At 39.9% G+C, this 20,610-nt stretch overlaps 1 protein-coding gene across 1 annotated transcript in view; it reads left to right on the top strand.

The window, feature by feature from the left end:
- The window catches only part of PDZRN4 (PDZ domain containing ring finger 4), a 228,546-nt gene extending 217,730 nt beyond the window's left edge, over positions 1-10,816 (top strand). The window contains exons 9-10 of the mRNA XM_058805361.1: positions 2,774-2,890; positions 8,802-10,816. Of these exons, the coding sequence (XP_058661344.1) occupies positions 2,774-2,890; positions 8,802-10,328 (1,644 nt within the window). The 3' untranslated portion in view covers positions 10,329-10,816. The remainder of the gene's footprint in view (positions 1-2,773; positions 2,891-8,801) is intronic.
- The last annotated feature ends 9,794 nt before the right edge of the window (positions 10,817-20,610 follow it).

The following is a 20,610-nucleotide window of genomic DNA, read 5'->3' as shown; positions in this document are numbered from 1 at the left end:
TCTTGCTATTCCAAGAATTTTTAATATCATTGAAGGGAACAGATGTTAGATTGATTATCAGATAAAGAAGGGGTATAGTGGTAGAAGACTGCTGGTTTTATATCCCTTTATATTCTATTTGTAGGCCTTTGCAAAGCCAAAGGACATTATATTGTCACTGTTCTATTTGCACACAATTCAGAGTTGGTTAAGGTGCCATTTGTCTCTCATGCTATTGTTCTGATATTTTCAGTCTCACTAGCTGCATATTCTGTATAAATTAAATTAAAATGTGATTCAGTGCCACTTGGAATCTCTACTTAAATACTGTAGTTATAAAAGAGTCACAATGTCAACATTCATATCCTTTATGTTTTTCAGGAAACTAAACAATTCTTATAAAACCACTGACAAAGTACAGCAAAAATAGGTGTGCCTCACTTTATACTGCAAAATTATAGTTCTCAGTTGCTGAAATTTTGAAAGAGATTTTTCAATATTATTCTCACTGTTTTTCATTCAGATTCTGTTTTTCTCTAGGGTACAGAAACTCACCCACTATAAAAAATACACGCCCAGAGAAAGTTCAGTCTCTGTATTTGTTTAGACTGGTCAACATGAAATTAGGAGTCAATATGACAAGATTAATATAAGGAGTTACTTATGTGTACCAATGTAGCTTTCCACACGAATACACCTTAAAATAATAAGTGGGGTTTGGTTTAGGTTTGGGCCTTTGGTGCTGGATTTTTGTGTTCAGTTTATGTGTTTTAAGCACATACTCATACAAAACTGATGAAAAAGCTGGAGTAGGTCAGAGATCAGGCTGTCAGCTGATTTCTGCTAGTTGTGTTGCTTTGACTTGCCAAAAGCCAGCAGCATTAGGCAGGCTTTCATTTCTACATAGAAAATTGTAATGGCAGTGCTGCAGCCTTGAAGGGTAACTGCTGAGCACATTCCCTCAGTAACAGAGAAGAAAACCCCTCTGACCGCATGTATGTGCAGTGAACTATGAAGTTTTGAAACAGAGCACCAGAGGATTACACCACACACAGGCATTCTCATGTGTGAATGTGTACACAGTGTAAGTAATGCACGTGTATGCTAAGGCATGTATTAGTTTTCTTTCAAAAGCAGTAACATAACATAAGTGTTCTTATTACTTATATAATGGGACTGCCACAATCAAATGAGCAGATTTGCCCAAGTGAGATTCATCCTTCATCCCCCAAAGTTGTTCATCTGTGCAATTTTCTCACCTGATGTGAATTAAACTGTGTCCTTTACATCAGAGGAAGGCTGTGCTCATGCTTTCCTTGGGGTGAAAAAAGTAAACAAGACAAGTAAACAAAACTACCAGATGTTTCACAGAACAGTTTGAAAGTCCCATTGAGGACAAACATAAAAATTATATGTCCTTAAAGAAGAAAGTCTCCTCCTAATCCCAAACTGTAAGTGGCTGGCTTTACCAGAGGAAATGATGAAAGGCTTCTTTATAAGAGAACTGAATTTGTTGACATGGGCAAAACCACATCAGAGTTTATTAAGGAAACAGTGATGTTCTACCAGTATTCCATTAGAAATACTGCACAGCATCAGTCACTCCTTGTGTAGCTTTGAACTACAACTACTGCTGCTGCTGCTGGTGCTACTAGTTTAGTGTAACTTTTCTGACTGATATCTGTGACCACACATATCCTGGCTTGGAGGCAGTGGTAATTCTGCTCTAGGAGTTGGCCTGTGCTACATTTCTCTTGCTATCTTGGGACATGAGTACTTGGTATTCTTGTAATTGTCTTATGCTGAGGCTTTTCCTTTTAGCATGTTTTTGTCACCATTGTCCTGTGGTTCCTTCATCAATGACAAAACAATCAGTGTTGCCTTCTGCTACAATCCTGTCATTATAGCCAAGAGTGCCACTGACCAGTGTTTTTCTTTTTGATGCAGTGTGCCATCTGGCAAGGGATTGCAGGTACAAAGGATCATTATGCTCATGTGCACACATGAGCATAATGAACAAAATTGAAAGAACAGCATTTTAGACCAAGGTGCCTGTTTTATCAGTTTTGAAAGATGTGAAGGGTGTGAAATGGGTTCAAGAGAGATATGTACTTGACAGAAAACATGGCATCCCCTCCTGTCCTTTTGCAACACTGTGTTCACCAAATGTCAATGTACTATTTTATACTTGGCAAGAAAAAAACCAAGCAAACAGATAAACCTTGTTTCCAGACACACCGGGAGAACTAAAATTGCCTCCCTTCAAGTCACCTCATCTTTCTATCACCCTGTTCTGTTTATTTGTTTACCTGGAAGATCAATGGGAAGATAGTGACAGAAATGCAGCATAAGGTTTCCATTGAGGTGGTGGCAGCAGGGCTGGAATGGAGGCTGTTAGAGAGAAGAGCCCAGTTGCCTCCTGGCCCTATTAGTGACACTGCCATTCTTGCCATGCAGGGTCTCTCAGTAGTAATGAACATGACAGCTTCAGGACTGTGCGCTGTGCCTTTCATACCTTTTGAAAGGAAATAATGTCTGTGCTGTGCAGTCTCCTTCATTATGAGAGAAAATCAGTCATACTGTTTTACGAAAGGATAAAAGACATGAATCCCATCTTTTTATCCTTTTTCTTTTCTATTTTTTTTTGAGACGTGAACTTGAACTCCTACTGCCTGGCTTTCTGAAGAGAATCATTAGAATAAAAAGAACTAGTCAAGCATTGCCATTTGGGTTTACTCTATTTTAGCATGTGTCCTTGCTAACACAAAATAACATACTGATGTATTCTTTGCAGCTGGAGGAGGGGTGGCTGGATGATGAAAGGAATGAGTTCTTAGAAGAGTTAAACTTGGAAATGTTGGAAGAGCAGCATAATGAAGCGATGCAGTACACAGCCAATGAGGTGGAGCAGGTACGACCACTACTAAACATATAATTTGAAATTTTTCTAGGTATACTTTTTTATTAATAGAGAATGAAACAGTGTGCTGTAAAATGGAGTCAAAGGCTTTGATAGAGTTCTTTCTCCAAATGCTGTGATCTCTGGCACACTATGTAAGGAAAAAGAGAACAATACATGCTTGGACCCAGTATATCAAGTTAATAAACAATTTAATAGGGTGTGATAAGTGCACATTTCTCCTTTTCTCCGAACTCTCAGAGTAATATTGCTTTCCTTCAATTAATTTCCTTAATTCTGAAGTGTTTGGAATTTATGATGTTAAACTTCATGTCAGTTTTTTTTTTACTGATGCTAATAACATCAAGGTCATGGGTTAAATCCCCATATGGGGGATTTAACTTTAGAGCTGGACTTGTTGATCCTTTTGGGATGCAATGTATGAGCCAGCCTTGCAGCAGAGCTTGCAAAACAAGATGGAAGACATGTTTAAATAAACAACAGGTGTTTTGTTAATGTGAGTGTATTTCTCTTGCACCGACAGCGCACAGCTCAGCATTTGTTTTGTTAATGGAGACAAATAAGCTATTGTTAGCATAGTCTCAGCTTGCTCCTATCCTGACTTTTACCTGCCCATATGTTCTGTAGGCTGTGTGACTGTGGCAAACATACCCTACAGTTTCATCAAGTGGTCTTCTCAGATGTACGTTGTTGTGAAAGGTGTAAGTACCCACTCCTGGATCAGATGATCTGCCAGTATGCACACCTATGTGGAGCCAAAGAAATAAAATTCAGCTTCTCCTGGCTTCTGGATTTATGCAGCTGGGAAGAAACTGTTTTTCCACCCACAGAACTTTGTCACTTACAATTTTTTCCCCATTCTGAATTGGTCAGAAGGAGAGCCTGTGGCATTTTTCTTTGGAGAGGGAGAAAGACTATGAGAGCCTTCTCTTTTCTGGGAACCAGGGAGCTTCTTTGACTTCAAATGCCTCAATGCTTGGTCCACACTGGGGGCCTGAATGTGAATTTAGTCTGTTTTCTCCTGACCTCCCCTTCAGCCTTGACACTGGGTCAATGAGTAGGTGATAGCTCATAGTAAAGCTCTTCCCTGTATATCAATGAAATATTCATTGGGACACAGACACTGACAGAATAATTAAGTCAATTCTCTGGAAAATGACAGATCAGATTACAAATATTTGATCTTATAAGCATTTAATTATTTACACCAAGTGAAATAACTCCAGGGTTGGGGGGAAGGGAGCTTTGCAACAGGATTTTTACCAGCCTTTTAGATGTGACTCTTCTTTCCAGGCAGTGAGCCAAGCCTCAGTTTCCCAGGTTAAATGTGCTAACTGCTGCACTGCTAGCTACTTTCAGCTGATATATGGCATCTTGTTTACTGTTTTAGCCAAAATTTTATCTTGGATACCAAATATTTCCTGTCAGAAAAACCACTTGCTCTTTGCAAAACAATTTCATTTGCATGGTGACATTTTCATACAAACCTCCAGTTCTGGTAGAAATTCTTGAACAAGTCTGTCTATCAACTCCTACTAGGCACTGACATTACATGTTGGGACCTCTGCAATCACTTTACCATTGTGACCTTCCACTGCAAAGTTCTTGTCAAACTTTTGCTTTGGATGAATTTGGGTTGTGTATAGTGTTATGAGTAAACGGTGATATTCTGTGATGTGCTTTCACAGAACCCATTGAATTTGTTTATTCCCTGTTAGAATCTTTTACCAAACATATTTTTTGCCATATTGAGATTTTATATTACTAACAGTAATATAAATTTATATTACTAACAGTAATATAAATGTTAGTTACACTAACAGTGTAACTAACAGTACACTGGGAAAAAAATTGTGGTCAGTTGTGATCTGTCAGTATCTGACATTGCATTGCTTGAAGTAATTCTAGGACAGCCAGACATTTCTTTGCCCTTCTGATGAGTAATCGAATCAACCAAATGCAGCTTGGTGTGTAATGGGGCATCAGTAATTTGTGACAGCTACTGTCTCTCTAGACTCTATGCAGTGACTCGTCAAGTCACAAAACTGGTTCTTTACTCCTTGTTAGGCTGGGAAATCTACCAGTTTCCTGAGGGGAATCACACCATCCATTGGAGCTATGAAACCACTCTGATTGCAGCTGCCAGTGGCCAATCTGAGTATCTCCAAGCTCCCTGGCTGGCCATGGAGACCAGCCTTGATTTTTGTGAACAAAAACATAGTCCTCTGGCTTCATAATCGTCTGTCATCATGAATCTCGAGAGCTGCAGGAATGAATACACTCTCTATCAGAATATCCTTCCAAATACAAGTCTGTTTTACAGAATGCCATTTTAACATTTAACGTGAACTGTCACAAAAAAATTTGCTACAGTGTGTAATAGAAGAGTCAAGTAGATAGTCATGTCTTTTCTGTATGTTTTTTATCTAATCTGTAGAATTCAATCAAGAATTGTATCTTCTCTGTATGGAATAATCCAAAAAGCCTCAAGGAAAGATGTAATTCTCCATTTTTTATAACTCATTGTGTTCCTTTCCCTTTATGACATCATGGTTCATTGTGCAGCAGAGATAATTTTCAGAAGACTGCCATACATTTGCCATGCAGAAATTCTTGTTGGTATCGTGTAATATATCAGAACCTATTAAGAAGAAGAAGAAGAAAGAATTAGATAAAAATAATTATTCTGGTTCATTCAAAGCTGAAATACAGAGAAAATATCTGGGGAAGAATGCTTTTTTTTTTTTTTGAAAGAAGCCTGTTTTAAAAAACCAGCATTCTTGGCAGAAGAGCATTTTCTCTTTTAGTGAACCACTGAAATAAATTCCAAATTTCCCTCATGGTTAGCCTGCCACTGGAGGTTCCTCTCCCTGTGACATGTCTCCCTCTCACTGTCAGAGACTGACCAGAGAGCCCAGCCGGGTTTGTCAGAGGCTTCAGCTGAATCATACTGCACTCAGACTTTAGTAGCAGCCTGGCTTTTGAGTCCAATATACATTATAAATTGTAAAAGAATAGAACAGTGCCTGAATTCCCACAAGATTAGCCATTTTATAGGCAGGAATTCTTGCTGGAGCTGAAATGCAGAATCTTTTGAGGTTCATTTATTGCTTGATTGTACGCACTGCTGGGTTTACCTTCTCATTATCTGAGTTCTCACTGCAAAGATGAGGCCTAAGGAGCCCTTTGGTATTTCAAACAGAAATAATTGTGGAAGAGATTGACAATGTATGTTTGAAAACAAACACTTTGTTTTAGATAGATAGCAGGTAACACCAGAAAAAGCAACACACGGAAAATTGTGGATTCTCTCTTGTTTTTCAGAAGAGATGTAATGTGGAATTAGGCTTGTTATCTTTCAAAATAAAATTAAAATTATCTCATGCTGTAAAAGACTGCTCAGTCTGCACATGTTTAGGAGCTCTGGCGAGCATGAAATGTCCAGGTCAAAAATGTCAGGGGCTACCTCACTTTAGTCACAATGGATTTTTTTTTAATAAAATGTATCTCAAAAACAAGCAGTACAATAAATATCTGTATTACTTTCCATTTTCTTAATTGACTTAGCCGTAAGTATCCACATACTGCGGAAAAATTTAATGTGATATGGATGTCTGCTTTAGTTTGAGAAGAATCTGAATGTATAGGCACTTGTTTTTCCCTGAGGGAACCCAAAGCCCCTATCTGACATTCAGATGTGTGTACTATAGACACATTTCATCAGATCAATCCCACTCATCTGGTTTCTACTTGACTCAAAAGATGGACTTTGCTTTGTTTACATCTTTTGTGTGTGCATGTTAATTCCCGATAGTGTAACTTCAGTAGATGGCAGAGTATTATATTCAGTCAGTATAAATCAAATTGAAGAAGCAAAGCTTAAATTATTGATAAAAGGGGCGTGGAAAGCAAGAGCTACCAGTTCTGAAAGTGTTGATTGCATGGGCCTCGACTGTAAAGTCTCTTCCCAACACCTATACAAATAGCCTCATTAAGTGGTGTCTTTCAGGAGTGCTCAAATATATGCTTTGGGTGGTGTAATACCATGCAGAAGACATCAGAGGAAGTATCATAAAGCTCTGCTCCTATAAGCTGTCTAGCTGGGCTAACACATAAACCACCCTCTTTGGAGTTTTAGTCATATGGATGCAAATTGTGTAATTCCACTCATGCCCAGAGTCAAAGAGCAGATCCTGACCATCCTCATTTGGTCATGTGAATGGAGCCCTGCATTTGGAACGGGCACCTAGATTCCTGACTGCTCTGCAGCACTGCCCTCCTGTTGTCTGGTGGAGCTGTTCTCCCTCCTGTCGGTAGTTAGATATTTTCCAGAGCAGTGAGAAATATGGATTGCACATTGCAGTGCAATGGCTGGGGTGAAGTGCAAGCTGCCCAGGTTGGAGTCACTTCTCTGCTGAAAGGTTTGGGGGCAGAGGAGGTCAAGACAAGCTGCAGCACTCCAAAGCAGGTGAGAGAAGGGAAGAGAATAGCATATGAAGCAGCACTCACCAGGAGGAGGTGAACTAGAAGGATACTAAATGAAACCTAGATCTCCTAAGGCATCTTTTCAAAAATTTTTAACTGGTTTGTCACAGACACAAAATTCTCCTGTGTGGTGTGTTTCTTTCAATATCTGCTTTATTTCACTCTAACACTGAGTTGGGGGTGGAGGTTATTTTTGTTTTTCTGACCCTAGGCCATTATTTTTTCATAACAGTTGAAGAAATGAAACCAGATGAAGGGCATGTGATCATGAGGTGCACATGAAGAGAGGAGAAGGGATGACATAGGAGACACATTTTCATCATGTTTTACTGTTTGTCAAAGTAGATAAAAGGGAATTATGACAGTGGCCTCTTTAAGTTTGTTTCCTTTCACTGGGTGCACGGTACCTTTTTTCTCTCCTGATTATTACAGTCATTATACATAATTATGCAATTATACCTCCTAAAAGAGACATGATGTTGGTACTGTGTGTAGTTAGGTACTTGGTCATACAAATTGCACTCTGCCTGATTCTTTGCTTATCTGGTTTGAAAAATAAAGTGTCTGTCTCTTAAGACAGGTATTATCTCTGGATAATATTCTATGGAATATAAATAGGTTGAGAATATAAATAGGTGAGGTACAATGAGTGGAGTGCTAATCAGCAGTCAAAAAGCTTGACATTATATCCATGGCAAAGCATTCAGTGTTGTTCTGCACTTAATATTGAAAGACTGATTTTATTTTTAAGGAACATAAAGTCTAACAATGGAACAAAATGAGTTTTCAAAAAGAGTTTCCAGGGATGAAACAGACTGAGGTCCTTCTGAGCAGAATCCTAGAATCTGAAATGAACACTTTTTCAGAAAAAGGCTACTGAGCGCAATAAGTGTACGAGAAGGCCATGGAGGGTTGTAATGAAGCAAACAAAAGTTCACTGTTTAAAAAAAGCAACAGTAGTCTTTTTGCACCCTATTAGGTTGCACTAGTCATTGCTTCATTGGCTGCTTGCTCTGTTTGTTTGAAGTGATACCAGTACTGAAGCTTTCCCTCAAGTTTGAGAAGATTTCAGTTCCACCAGTGGAGCCATAATCCAGAATCAAAACTAGCTCACCATCTGGTGATCATTATCTTTAAGCATTGCCAAGAGATGGCTTAGCTTGAGAGGGAAGTATTTCTTTACAGACCTAAGAAGCTATGTCACTAGTACTGTAATTCACTTACTTTGCTTAGTATGGAAACCACAGCATGACTCTCAGAAATCTTTAAAAGCTATGAGCAGTAGGACTGCTATTTAGTGATCTGTTTTAATTGAGCTTAAATCAGATCCCAGCTGCTTAAGCAAAACAGAACTGGAAAATAATTGTTCTATATTATCTGCATTTTGTAATCCTTTTGGTTTACTCATTTTTTTTAGCCAAAGAAACATGAAGAGGAAGATGGCACTACAGACACTGCAACCTCATCATCCAATAATCATGAGAAGGACAGTGGGGTGGGACCTACAGATGAAAGTCTTCGCAACGATGAGAGCTCAGAGCAGGAAAATGCAGCTGAGGAGCAGAACGGTGCTACCCTGCAGAGCAAACGGGATCTGGGCCACAGCCAGGACACTTTAGGCAGTGTTGAGCTCCAGTGCAATGAAAGCTTTGTGTCTGGGGAATACATTGAATCTGATTTCATAGGAAACCCAGAAGAAGAATGTGAAAGGTTTCGACAGCTGTTGGAACTGAAGTGCAAGATTCGAAACCATGGGGAGTATGATCTTTATTACTCAAGCAGCATGATAGAATGCAACAGAAGAGACCAAGATGGAGTGGAGCATGAGCTGCAGCTACTCAATGAGGAACTGAGGAACATTGAACTTGAATGCCAGAACATTATGCAAGCTCACCGGCTCCAAAAGGTGAGAGACCAGTATGGAGACATTTGGTCTTTACATGATGAAAGTTTCAGGAATTATAACACCAGCACAGATGTACAAAGAGGCAAACTGGATGACATCATGGAGCACCCTGAGAAGTCTGACAAGGACAGCTCCAGTGCCTACAACACTGCTGAAAGCTGCAGGAGCACTCCACTGACTGTGGAGCGATCCCCGGATAACTCTCTCCAGAGGGTAATCAGCATAACCAATAGGAAAAACCTGAGGACCACAATTGTTGCTAATCAGTCATCCTCAGGACAAAGCAACAGGGAGACAACCTCAGCCAAAACCAAACCCACTGAGCAAAACAGTGCTGCTGAGAATGCAGTGCTGGCATCAGAAAGCAGCAAATTCGCAGACCAGGACAGGCAAGGCAGCGAGCACGTTCCCTATTTGTCTCCATATCACAGTTCTTCTTACAGGTACGGGAACATCCCTGCTCATGCAAAGCATTATCAGAGCTATATGCAGCTGATCCAGCAGAAGTCTGCTGTGGAGTACGCCCAGAGCCAGCTCAGCCTGGTGAGCATGTGCAAAGACTCGCAGAAGTGTGCGGAGCCCAAGATGGAATGGAAAGTGAAAATAAGGAGTGATGGGACGAGGTACATCACAAAGAGACCAGTTCGAGACAGAATCCTGAAGGAACGTGCCTTAAAAATTAAAGAGGAGCGCAGTGGGATGACGACAGATGATGACACGATGAGCGAGATGAAGATGGGTCGCTACTGGAGCAAGGAGGAGCGGAAGCAGCATTTGGTGCGCGCCAAGGAGCAGAGGAGGCGGCGGGAGTTCATGATGAGGAGCAGGCTGGAGTGTCTCAAGGAAAGTCCACAGAGTGGCAGCGAGGGCAAAAAAGAAATCAATATTATTGAACTGAGTCACAAAAAGATGATGAAAAAGAGAAACAAGAAAATCTTGGACAACTGGATGACAATACAAGAACTGATGACACATGGTGCTAAATCCCCAGATGGCACAAGAGTGCACAATGCCTTTTTATCAGTTACTACTGTATGAACACAACTTCTAACAGAGAGTATACTACCAGTTTAGGTAGAGTACAATTGCCTCGTTCAATGTGGCATTTTTATATATTTTGTGACTGTTTATAGTTTGATCTTTTTGTAAGCAAAATGACCTGGTATTTTTCATTTGTTTTTCATATAACAGTACCTTCCTTATCTGGCAGTCTTTCTTTATCCTGCAATATATTCATATTATTCATTTGTAAAAAAAAAAATAGAAAAGTAAAGCAAAAAATTTCTTAACCAAACACATATCCTATAACTTAAGATCTGGATTTATTTCTCTAATTTTGCTTTTTCTACTTTAGTAACAATACAATACCAAATCAAAATGCTTTATACTGTATCCTTGGCTTAACAGTTTTAAAGTTTTACATCTTAGATTGAATCTGTTCATAAAACATATGCCACATCCCATCATATAGACAAGAATGACATTTTTCCAACTGCATATTTTACAGTACATTTAATCTGTAAATTGTAATTGTACTTGTCCAAGTAAAGTGTAGGTGAGAAATTCTCCTGTGTTATGTAGTGGCATTGGTCTTGTAGCTGCACAGTATGTGATAATTGTGAAGATGAAAGAGAAATAAATTATTGCTTATCTTTAAGAAATAAACAAAACCCAAGCATTGTTTTATTTAGATTGAGAATTTTCCTTTGGGTATAAGCCATTTCATTCATGCATGGTATTTACAGCATATAGAGATTTCAAGAACAAAGGACCCGATTCCATAGGATATTTCTTATGAATTAGCTTTTCATTTTGCAGATCACATAGAATGAGTGGGTCTTTCTGGCTTTTCCTTACCTGCTATTATTAGTTAATTAAATGATTCATTGTTGTATTTCTTTGTTGTAAGATGTTAGGTAACTGCCATGAGTCCTCTCCCTGGCTGAGCTTGCTGTTTGTTCTACACATACAAAACATAAGCACAGCATATGCCTAACTTTGAGCCAAATCTCATGCAAGAAAAACTACCTGTGACATTTTCATAGAACATGAGTTAAGGAAAAACAGAGAATGAAAAGCAACTAATTGAGTTAAGGGTGTAAAATTATTGTTGAGGAGCATCCAAGTCATTTAGAGCTCAGTGGGAGCTGGTTGGAGCTCAGGGGCAATGGCAATTTGCTGTCTGGGTGCCTGATGGGACTCCCTGACTCTCCATGCAGCAGAGGCCCCTCTGCTGCCACTGGGGAATCTTGTGAGCTGCTGCTGGCAGCCCAGTGAGACAGAGCAAGCTGAAATGACTAGTCTGGGGCAGTCTGTGGGGTTGAAGAAATGGCCTAATGGCTCCATTTTCATTGTCCCTCTGTTTGACTCACACAAGTTCCTAACTGATTGTAGTGCTTTTCATAGCAGAAAAGCACTGAAGTCACCTGGTATCAGGCTTTAAAATATATGCTTAACATTGCAGAAAGGCACATAATGTTATTTCTAAACTACCAAATTCTGGGAATCATTCATTTGTTTTTAAACATTTTTGGCATTAGTTCACATTGGCAGTACTCTTTGCATCTCTAGGCATATAAATACTGTAAAAGCACTGCTCTCCAAGTACTTAGGAAAATTATGCCACTGAGAGTTCACAGTCTGATAATCAGAAAATTCTCACTTCAAGACTCAGGGAGACATCACACTAAATCCTCAGCAAACATACAGCTGTTCAGGCTCATTGAAAAACACCTCCACTGTTTTCTTTTAAATTAAAAAAAGTATGGAATCTCTGACCAGAAAGGATCATAGGGTCACATAGTTTGCTTTCAAGAGGCTGTACCAGATTCTCTCTCCAGGTGGGCCTAGGAATCGTCTTTGACCAACCTAAGACATTTAGAAAGGTGCATATTCTTCTGGAGACATCACAGCCCAGAGGTTTGGCTGTTTCCCTTATTGCATTCCAGAAATCACACTTAAACACAGGTCTTTCCTAATCTGAGTACAGCTGCTATCAGCTCAAGACAATGGCTGTTCTTATGTCTTTCCCTTAGACACAGTACTTACTGATTTTCTCCCATTACTAAATCATGACTTAGAGTTTTCCCATCAACCTAGTGTGACACTCGTATTCAGAGAACAACATGAATCTTCAGAAAATGTAATATTTCATCACTTAGAAATAAAAGTAGGAAAATCCGCATCTAATGAGAGAAAAGTCCTGACTGGAGGGTGGTGGGGTGGACAGTCCAAGTGGAGGGGAGGAGAGGAGCTAAGCAATAGATAATAATTAGAGAAACAAATAAAGAATGAACAATACTTATAGTGCACTAATAGGCTGTAAGTGGAAATATTTCCAAATCTAGGGAGATCTGTCAAAATCTAGTAAGACAAAAGAGAAAACCAAGGGGTGATATACAGAGATACTGTTGGTAGCACGCCTGACGCGATTTCTAGCTCAGCACCTGCCAGAGCCCAGCTCCCTTCTCCTTTCTTCTTCACCTGCTGAAATACTATGTCCCTACCTAATCCTTAATCTGGGCAGTTTCCAGCAGCCCACAGTTTTCTCTCCTTTCTTCTAAACTACAGTTATTAAGTGTCATTTTCCTTTTTCTCTGGGCAGCTTTGGGGAGAAGCATTCATTTCTGCCTGATGAAATGCCTTGATCCTTGCTGCTAGCATGAAAATAACCACACAGCCCCCGAGCAGGGCCACCCAGGGTGGTGGTGTGCAGGGGCTGGATGGCAGGTGAGTGCTTTACTGTTCACTGCTCTCAGCTGGTTTCTCTGCAGGGCAGGACTCAGCACTGCACTCCCTCATTCCAGCAATTTTGTGTCGGTGAAATCCAATGCTGACATCCCACATGTGGTTTATTCCTGCATACATTTTTTTCAAAATGTCATTATTTTTACTGAGGACAATAACATTTTAGCGCTAAGGGAAATTAAAAGAGAAGGAACAAAATGCTTTTTATGTTGTCATAAATCTTTAAAAACTTTGTCTGCTGAGAACTCTTTTCATATGAAGGAACATAAAACTGCTTTCCAACTGGAACAAGACCAGATCTTGTTTAGCAGGATTGCTCTGAGATAAAGTGCAAAAGTCAGGGAAGAGTAGCTGCATGGATATGTTACCATGGCCACATCACTGCTGTGAAAGGAGTTCATGTCCCACTCATCTTTCCCCCAACACTGGTACCCAGCTGAGACCAGTGGGAGGTAATTTTTCCTCTGAAGACAACAAAATGGCCTTGTAAAAAGCCTTGTTCCTCTTGACAACTGTATTGCCAACTGATTTAGGAGCACCGCTCACCAAAAGTAAGGTTAAAATCTGTGGGATCCCTGAATCATCCTCTCAATGTAAGTGTCCTAAAAGGGAAAAGGGTATGATCATGGCAATAAACTAAACCTGCACGGGAATGGTAACATTATTTGAATTGAACACAAGCAATCTGAGATGAAATCTAGTCTGTGCTTGATACATTGCCCTGTGAGACTGAGCAAGGACCTTACAAGAGATGATACAACAACTTTAGTGTTACACTTTCTGGACTCACAGGGGTTTAATTATTCATTATTACCATGATGCTTGACTTTTTCATTTGTTTTTGTTTAACTAATATTCATTTGTACCTCTTGGTACAAATTATAGAATAGCACCCTTTTTTCATGACGTGGCATTGATGCTAAAATATTTCCTGGTTCAAAGCTGGAATTGCCACAGGTTCTTAACCTTTAAGCTGTTGATCACAAACATATATGTGCTGAGTGCTGTATTAATATCTATTTCATGCACCCACTGCTAATTTAAGAGTATTAAATTCTCTTCAGGAATGAGGATAAAATGAAGGTTATGGGAGCTTGCATTCGGCTGCAGTAGCGCAGAGCAGCTGTCAGAAACCTGGTGGTGTTACTCTCAGAGAGACCAGTTGGCTGATACCTGTAGGAGGAGAAAGAATATTGCAGAGGGATCATGAGCAGGTTTTATTATCTTTAAATGCCTTGGCTCTGAAATGTTTCTCTGTTTAAAGAGCATTCCACATGCTTGGATGGCAATTGCTGCATTTATAAGGCTTGTATAGATTTTCCCCAGGTTTTCAGATGTTGCTAATCTTGCTGTAATGTCAGCTACTGCATGAATGATGGAGCGGTTTTGGATGATACCTCTGAGAGAAGGTGCAGCCTGGGATTTGGCATGCACCTGGCAAGGCAGCAAGCTCAAGTATAAAGTCCCTGGGCCCTTCCAGGAGAGAGCAGGTTCCTGTCCTTCCAGGAGAAGTCTCCACCTCTCACTGTCAGAGCCTTCAGCCATGTCCAGCTTTTCCTGTTCCTGGCAACTAGGGATCTTGGCTTGCCTTGCCCAATTCATCTGGTTCTGAGCCAGGAAAAAATGGCATTTGTGTAGAGGTTCAGAACCTTAACATCTGTGTGGTTATGAAGTGAAATTACTCTACTGTAAGGATTGCTTAGATGGAGCTCAAAGGAAGGAAGGATTATCTTGTATACTCAGATACCACCCTAGCTGTGGGTAGTGGGGCTGAGCTACAGGCATATTGCTTACAGCTGATAGGAACCGTAAAGTGAAATGTATGTGCTGCTTTTCACAGGCACTAGACCATGGGGAGGGACTGAGTCCTTACTCTCTAATTAGTCTGTCTCGTGCCAATATTCCCTAGTGGTAGCTTCTTTCTTCAGTTAATGTACAAGATGTCCCAAAACAAAGATGTCCTTCTGGCATACAAAAATCTATAATTTGAGTGTCATCCAGGAGATTGCAATGTGTTCTGGGATACACTCAGGTACCAGGGAAGGGCATCAGCAATGTTTCACAAAAATGCTGGCCTCCTCATCCAGACTAGTTCATGGTGTAGGTATGAACTTCTGACTTTTCTTTTTCTTCATTTTTCTTTTATTTTTCCTTCTTTTTTTCTTTTGCATTTGGATTTTTAATTTTGGTTTGAAATTTTGATTTCCTGGGTCTCTAAGATCAAATTGAACTCTTAACCAAGCCCTTCCCTTCCCTTCCCTTCCCTTCCCTTCCCTTCCCTTCCCTTCCCTTCCCTTCCCTTCCCTTCCCTTCCCTTCCCTTCCCTTCCCTTCCCTTCCCTTCCCTTCCCTTCCCTTCCCTTCCCTTCCCTTCCCTTCCCTTCCCTTCCCTTCCCTTCCCTTCCCTTCCCTTCTTCTCTCATTTCCTCTTTCTTCTGGAAGCAAGACCTCTGAACTTGAAAGGCAGTAAATGTTGAAGGGCAGGCTTCACTAAAAGAAGCAATTTTTTTTTTTCCATAGGTCAGCTTATCAGCACAAATTGAGACCCTTGTCTGACTGTAAGTTTTCAGCTGTAGTCAATTTAGGTGGTTTGGTTCATTTGACACATTTCCTATGCCACTTGAAGTTCATTCTGCTGAAGTGCTACAAATGTCTTTGGAGATGGCTCAGTACAGAGTGCATTTTTAAATGCTAGAGAAAAGGAAGACCTTTTAAAACATATGCTCACTTATTTGTGATACACATACAAAAATGCATATTAACCCAAATGCTTTCACAATGAAGAGATTAGCTACAAATAGTAAATTGTGGTAATCTGTGGATATATATAAAAAGAGGTATTTCACTTGCTGTTGAATTTTAAGGACCTCCAATGCCCAAAACTCAATTTGAGAAGTAAGACGTTGGTTGTATTCTTTAATGGATTTTAAACAATTCAGTCCCTATTTTTTCTGCACTTAAACTGATACTAAACCAGAATGATGCTTAAGTCTTTTTGGCCTAGGAACAAAGCAGTAAATTTCAATTAGTCCAGTGTCTATGTTAGGCATTTATTGAGATTGGGTGTTGGTCATCAAATCCCATAGCTTTAATACTTGTCAACCCTTGGGAGCATCTGCACTGCAATAAGCATTAGACATACTGTGGTATTTGTTCTTCCAATACATTCCCCAAAGTGTCTAACTTATTCCAGAGCACTAGGAGCAAATCAAAGCCGATGTCTGGCTCCAGTGACAAAAAAAAAAAAAAAAAAAAAAAAAAAAAAAAAGAGCAGCACACAGAATTTTAAGTATGAAGTGAATATAAGAAACTCTCATCTTGACAGTGAAGAAGAAGCCAAAAGATTTAAATTAAAATTTTATGATGAAAGATGAAAAGGTTGAAGCCACTGTTTTGACTACTGGACTTTGCAAGAAAGATATTTGGAGAAGGACTGAAAGAAAAAGTTAAGTGGGTGAATAGCATGAAATTTACCAGTGATGAAAATACTACTTTCTTTACACATCAAAGGCAATCCTCTTATTTTCATAAGTTATTTAACCCCATTGGCAATCTCTGCAATGTATAAATCTTTCTGATGGAATGAAAAGTATCTTCTTAATGGTGTATAGACACTATATGGAGAGCAGGTTGAACAGTATAAATATTCATATGAGCAAAGATGCTGTCAAACTCCCGACTTGACATGATATCTAAAATGAAAATATAACAAAGATATTATGATTTTCATCTTCTTTTTCTCTCCAAATCTGGGACCTGGCTGCATAGTCAGGGTAAAGAAATGCACCTGGAAGATGTGTTTTGGTTAGGTACAGGGAATTCAAATGAAAGCTCCTCAAACTCGACAGTTTAATTTACTTCTCTTAAGCTCTTTAATACCAAACTTATCAGTTCTCTCTGTTAGGCATTAACTTGTTAAATGAGTCTTAATTATACATAAGCAGATGGAGATTTGAATTAAAATTACCTTACACTCGAGTGGCTTTAGTTCATTATAACATATCTTCCTCTTAATCATTTAGGCAGTCTCATCATCTTTCATATATGAAGTTATTAAAGTATTCCAATTTCCATATTTCTTCAGATACATCCACTATTAAATGGCACATAATACACATTAGTTGGTGACTTATACCGTTCAATAGTTAGTGAATTATTCATGTCAGTGACAATTTTTACACTTTTATGTCATCTGTATTATTTTATTTTAAAGGGTTTATATTTACAAAATGTCTCATTTTTTACGTCATCTCAATTTTCAGTGCAAATTTGAATGCTTTTCCATTTCTACTGGTATGAAAAAAATTACCATCCACTGCGGGTTTTGCATTCCCATTGTCTGAGGAATGGAAGTGGATCCAAAGGGGCTCCCACTACCAAACAAGTGTGTGCTTCCTGGGAGGTTTGGGAGTGAGATAAAAGGAGTCAGCATTATTCTTTTCTTTTTTCTTGTTTTTGCACTATTATAATCCCTGGATTCTGTAAAACCAAGATGTTCCTTAAAATGTGCCTGTTCTGCAAAATTAAAAGGGAGAAAATGCCTAAGGAAAAAAAAATTTGAAAGCTTTTGCAGGCTTTGGTATGTATCACCTCACCTGAGTGTAATGACCTCAAAACTGGGATACTAGCTAAATTTGCCATCTAGGTTAAGAGTTTAAGTTAGTTTCAGGAATACAGAAGAGACTCCTCCAAAAGACAGCTGATTTCTCTCTTTAGGAAGGATGTCCTGTGGAGGATATTTGTTCAAATAATTCAAGCTGGACCTCTAACTTTTATATAGCTTTAGCAAAGTAAAACAAAGGTCTGTCTTAAATTATGTTAATGCTTTCAAAAAAAGGATACTAAACAGGTTGATTTGAAATGTATGAAATGAAGTGTATGAAATGCTCCTCTTTTACCTGTTTTAAAAGAATCCTAAATTCATATGCTGAGAGATTCATGTGTCTGTCTTAGACATAAAAAAGCACCAAGTGGTTTAATCAACTGGTTCTATGTACCTCGTGGGTAAAATCAAGAAAGAAATGGACAAAAAGTGTCATTTTATTTCCAGTAAGCAAATTACAGCCATTCACAAAGGAAAGACCAGTGGGACTTTTCAAAGACAAAAGCATCCAATATTACCCGCTAAAGGCAGCACACTATTCTCAGTATCCCTTTAGCTAATGTATTAACCAGGTATCCTCAGTGTCAAATAATGGGTCTGTAATACAGCAATCACTGTGTTAGCTGCATGATGGAGAATGACAGCTCAGTCAAAAGGCTGAGTTTGCAAACACTGCAGCCATCATTGAGCACAGGGATGGGCTAGGAGAGGCTTTTGCAAAAAGAGGATACTGACATTTACCTGAATGTTTTTAGAAGGAAAGGAGACTCACTGCATCCTGGAAGCCTCAGCAAGACACTTTAACCCTGTGGCCATTTCACTCCACAGTTCCTCTGAAAACACTGGTGCCCTATAAGCTGTGGATTTTTTATGGTTAATCTCAATGAATTCCAGGTTCTACTTCCTAGAGAGAGAGAGAATGCTGCTGCTTGCCTAGCAGGAGATTTATGGGGAAAAAATACCAAAACAAACAAACCCAAACAAACAAACAAAACCAACAAAGCATGTGAGACCCTGAGGTGTTGGGGAAAAGAGATATTAGTCAGAAGGGACCTACAGCCATCATCTAGGCCAGCTGACCAACCAATCCAGGGCTGACCAAAAGTTAAAGCATGCTATTTAGAGCGTTGTTCAAATGATTGAGGCATGGACCACATCTCTAGGATGCCTAGTGCCTGACCATCCTCTCAGTAAATAATTGATCCCTGATGTCCAGTCTCAACCTCCCCTGGTGCAGCGTTGCACCATTCCCACATGTCCCATAACTGGATCCCGGGGAGATGAGATCACCACCTCCATCTCCACCTTCTCCCATGAAGTTGTAGAGAGCAAGGAGGTCACAGCTCTGCCTTCTTTTCTCCAAACTAGACAAACCCAAAGCCTTTAGCCGTGCCTCACAGTACATTCTTTCCAGGCCTTTCACCAGCTTTGTTGCTTTCCTTTGGACACATGTGAGTACCTTCACCTTATTCTTGAATTGTGGAGTCCAGCATACAACACTCCAGGTGAGGTCACACCAATGCTGAATACAGTGGGATAATCACCTCTTTTGACCAGCCGGTGATGCTGTGCTTGATGCACCACCAGGAAGGAGTTTGTCCTCCTGACTGCCAGAGCACTCTGCTAATTTATGTCAAGCCTGTTGCCAAACAGCACAGCCCAGATCCCTTTCTGCAGGGCTGCTCACCAACCACCTCCTCTCCTTCAGCAGGATGCCCCAGCACAGAGATGTTCAGCTGTGAACATGGCAGCAAAACAGAGCTGAAATACAAAGCTCCTTATGAACATGGCCTAAGAACTTTTAAATTAAAAAATCAGCTTAGCTTTCATGAACTGCTAAAGTCAGGGCATAAGGAGTAAGAAGGATGAGAAGGATTAGCAGATGCTGTGGTGGTCTCTTTTCCTCATGGTGACAATGAAGAATAAACCTTGTGCAACATTCTCCAGCTGGAAGATGGAAGTGGTGATTTCAACACTTAAGGATAAAGAAGGAAATTTCTTGTATCCTCTACCACATAGTTGGTGTGCACAGCTTAGTACCAAAGCACCAGTTTGCAGGAGGCTGTATTTGTACAGAAGCAACAGTGCTTAGAGCCCCCTGCACAGACTCACATCCACAGCAGCTCCTCACCATGCCCACAGTGAGGCCTACTGTAACTGCAGCAGTTTTTTGCTGCAACATGTTAAGATATAAAATGTCAAAGATAAACAAAACATATCACATATCCTATAAATACACTGCTTTATGTCCACTGGCAAAAGTACTGTTCAAGGCAAAATGAGATTCTTTAACTAAACTCTTCTGAATGTTACATGTCAGTGTGTTATTGTGTTTATTTCTACTCATCTTGATGGGTGAGTCACCAAGGACACAATAATCCATGAAAGAGAAGAGGAAAAGCCTCCCTCAGAGCAAGAGGATATTTTCATTATCCCATTCAGAGTGCAGGAAAGATGGACAAAAGGTCCCTTCTTGCTTGCAGAAAAAGACCAATGAAGTTGACTGCTCACTTTTCATCTCCAGTCATTCACCTACATGGGTTCATGGACCTGAAAAGTCCAGTTGATTGGCATTCAACAGAGCAGCAATCCAGGCAGGGTGAGGTCAACTAGATTTGTGGCTTTGAAGAATATAGTGACAAAAGCCATAAAGTCATTTAGCCATTTCCCCCACCTCCTCTGCTTAACTCTTCATTCGTGACCTGACCAGTGTTGCAGAGTGCACCCTCAGCAAGTTTAATAACATACAAAACTGGAAAGAGTTGCTGGCAAGTGCTTGTGCTACCATCCAGAGGTACCTGGGCAGGCTAGAGAGATGGACCAACAGGCATATCCTGAAAGTCAATAAAGGGGAATGAAAAGCTGAACGTGGGCCAGAAACATGCCCTGTCCTTGTCAGTGGAGAGTGCCATATCCAGTCCAGGGATCCCCCACAAGACATACATGGACATGCTAAACTGGGTCAAGTTAA

The sequence above is a fragment of the Ammospiza caudacuta genome, chromosome 5 (assembly GCF_027887145.1).
Source record: "Ammospiza caudacuta isolate bAmmCau1 chromosome 5, bAmmCau1.pri, whole genome shotgun sequence".
NCBI lineage: Eukaryota > Metazoa > Chordata > Aves > Passeriformes > Passerellidae > Ammospiza > Ammospiza caudacuta.
This window is presented reverse-complemented; position numbering and strand designations above follow the sequence as displayed.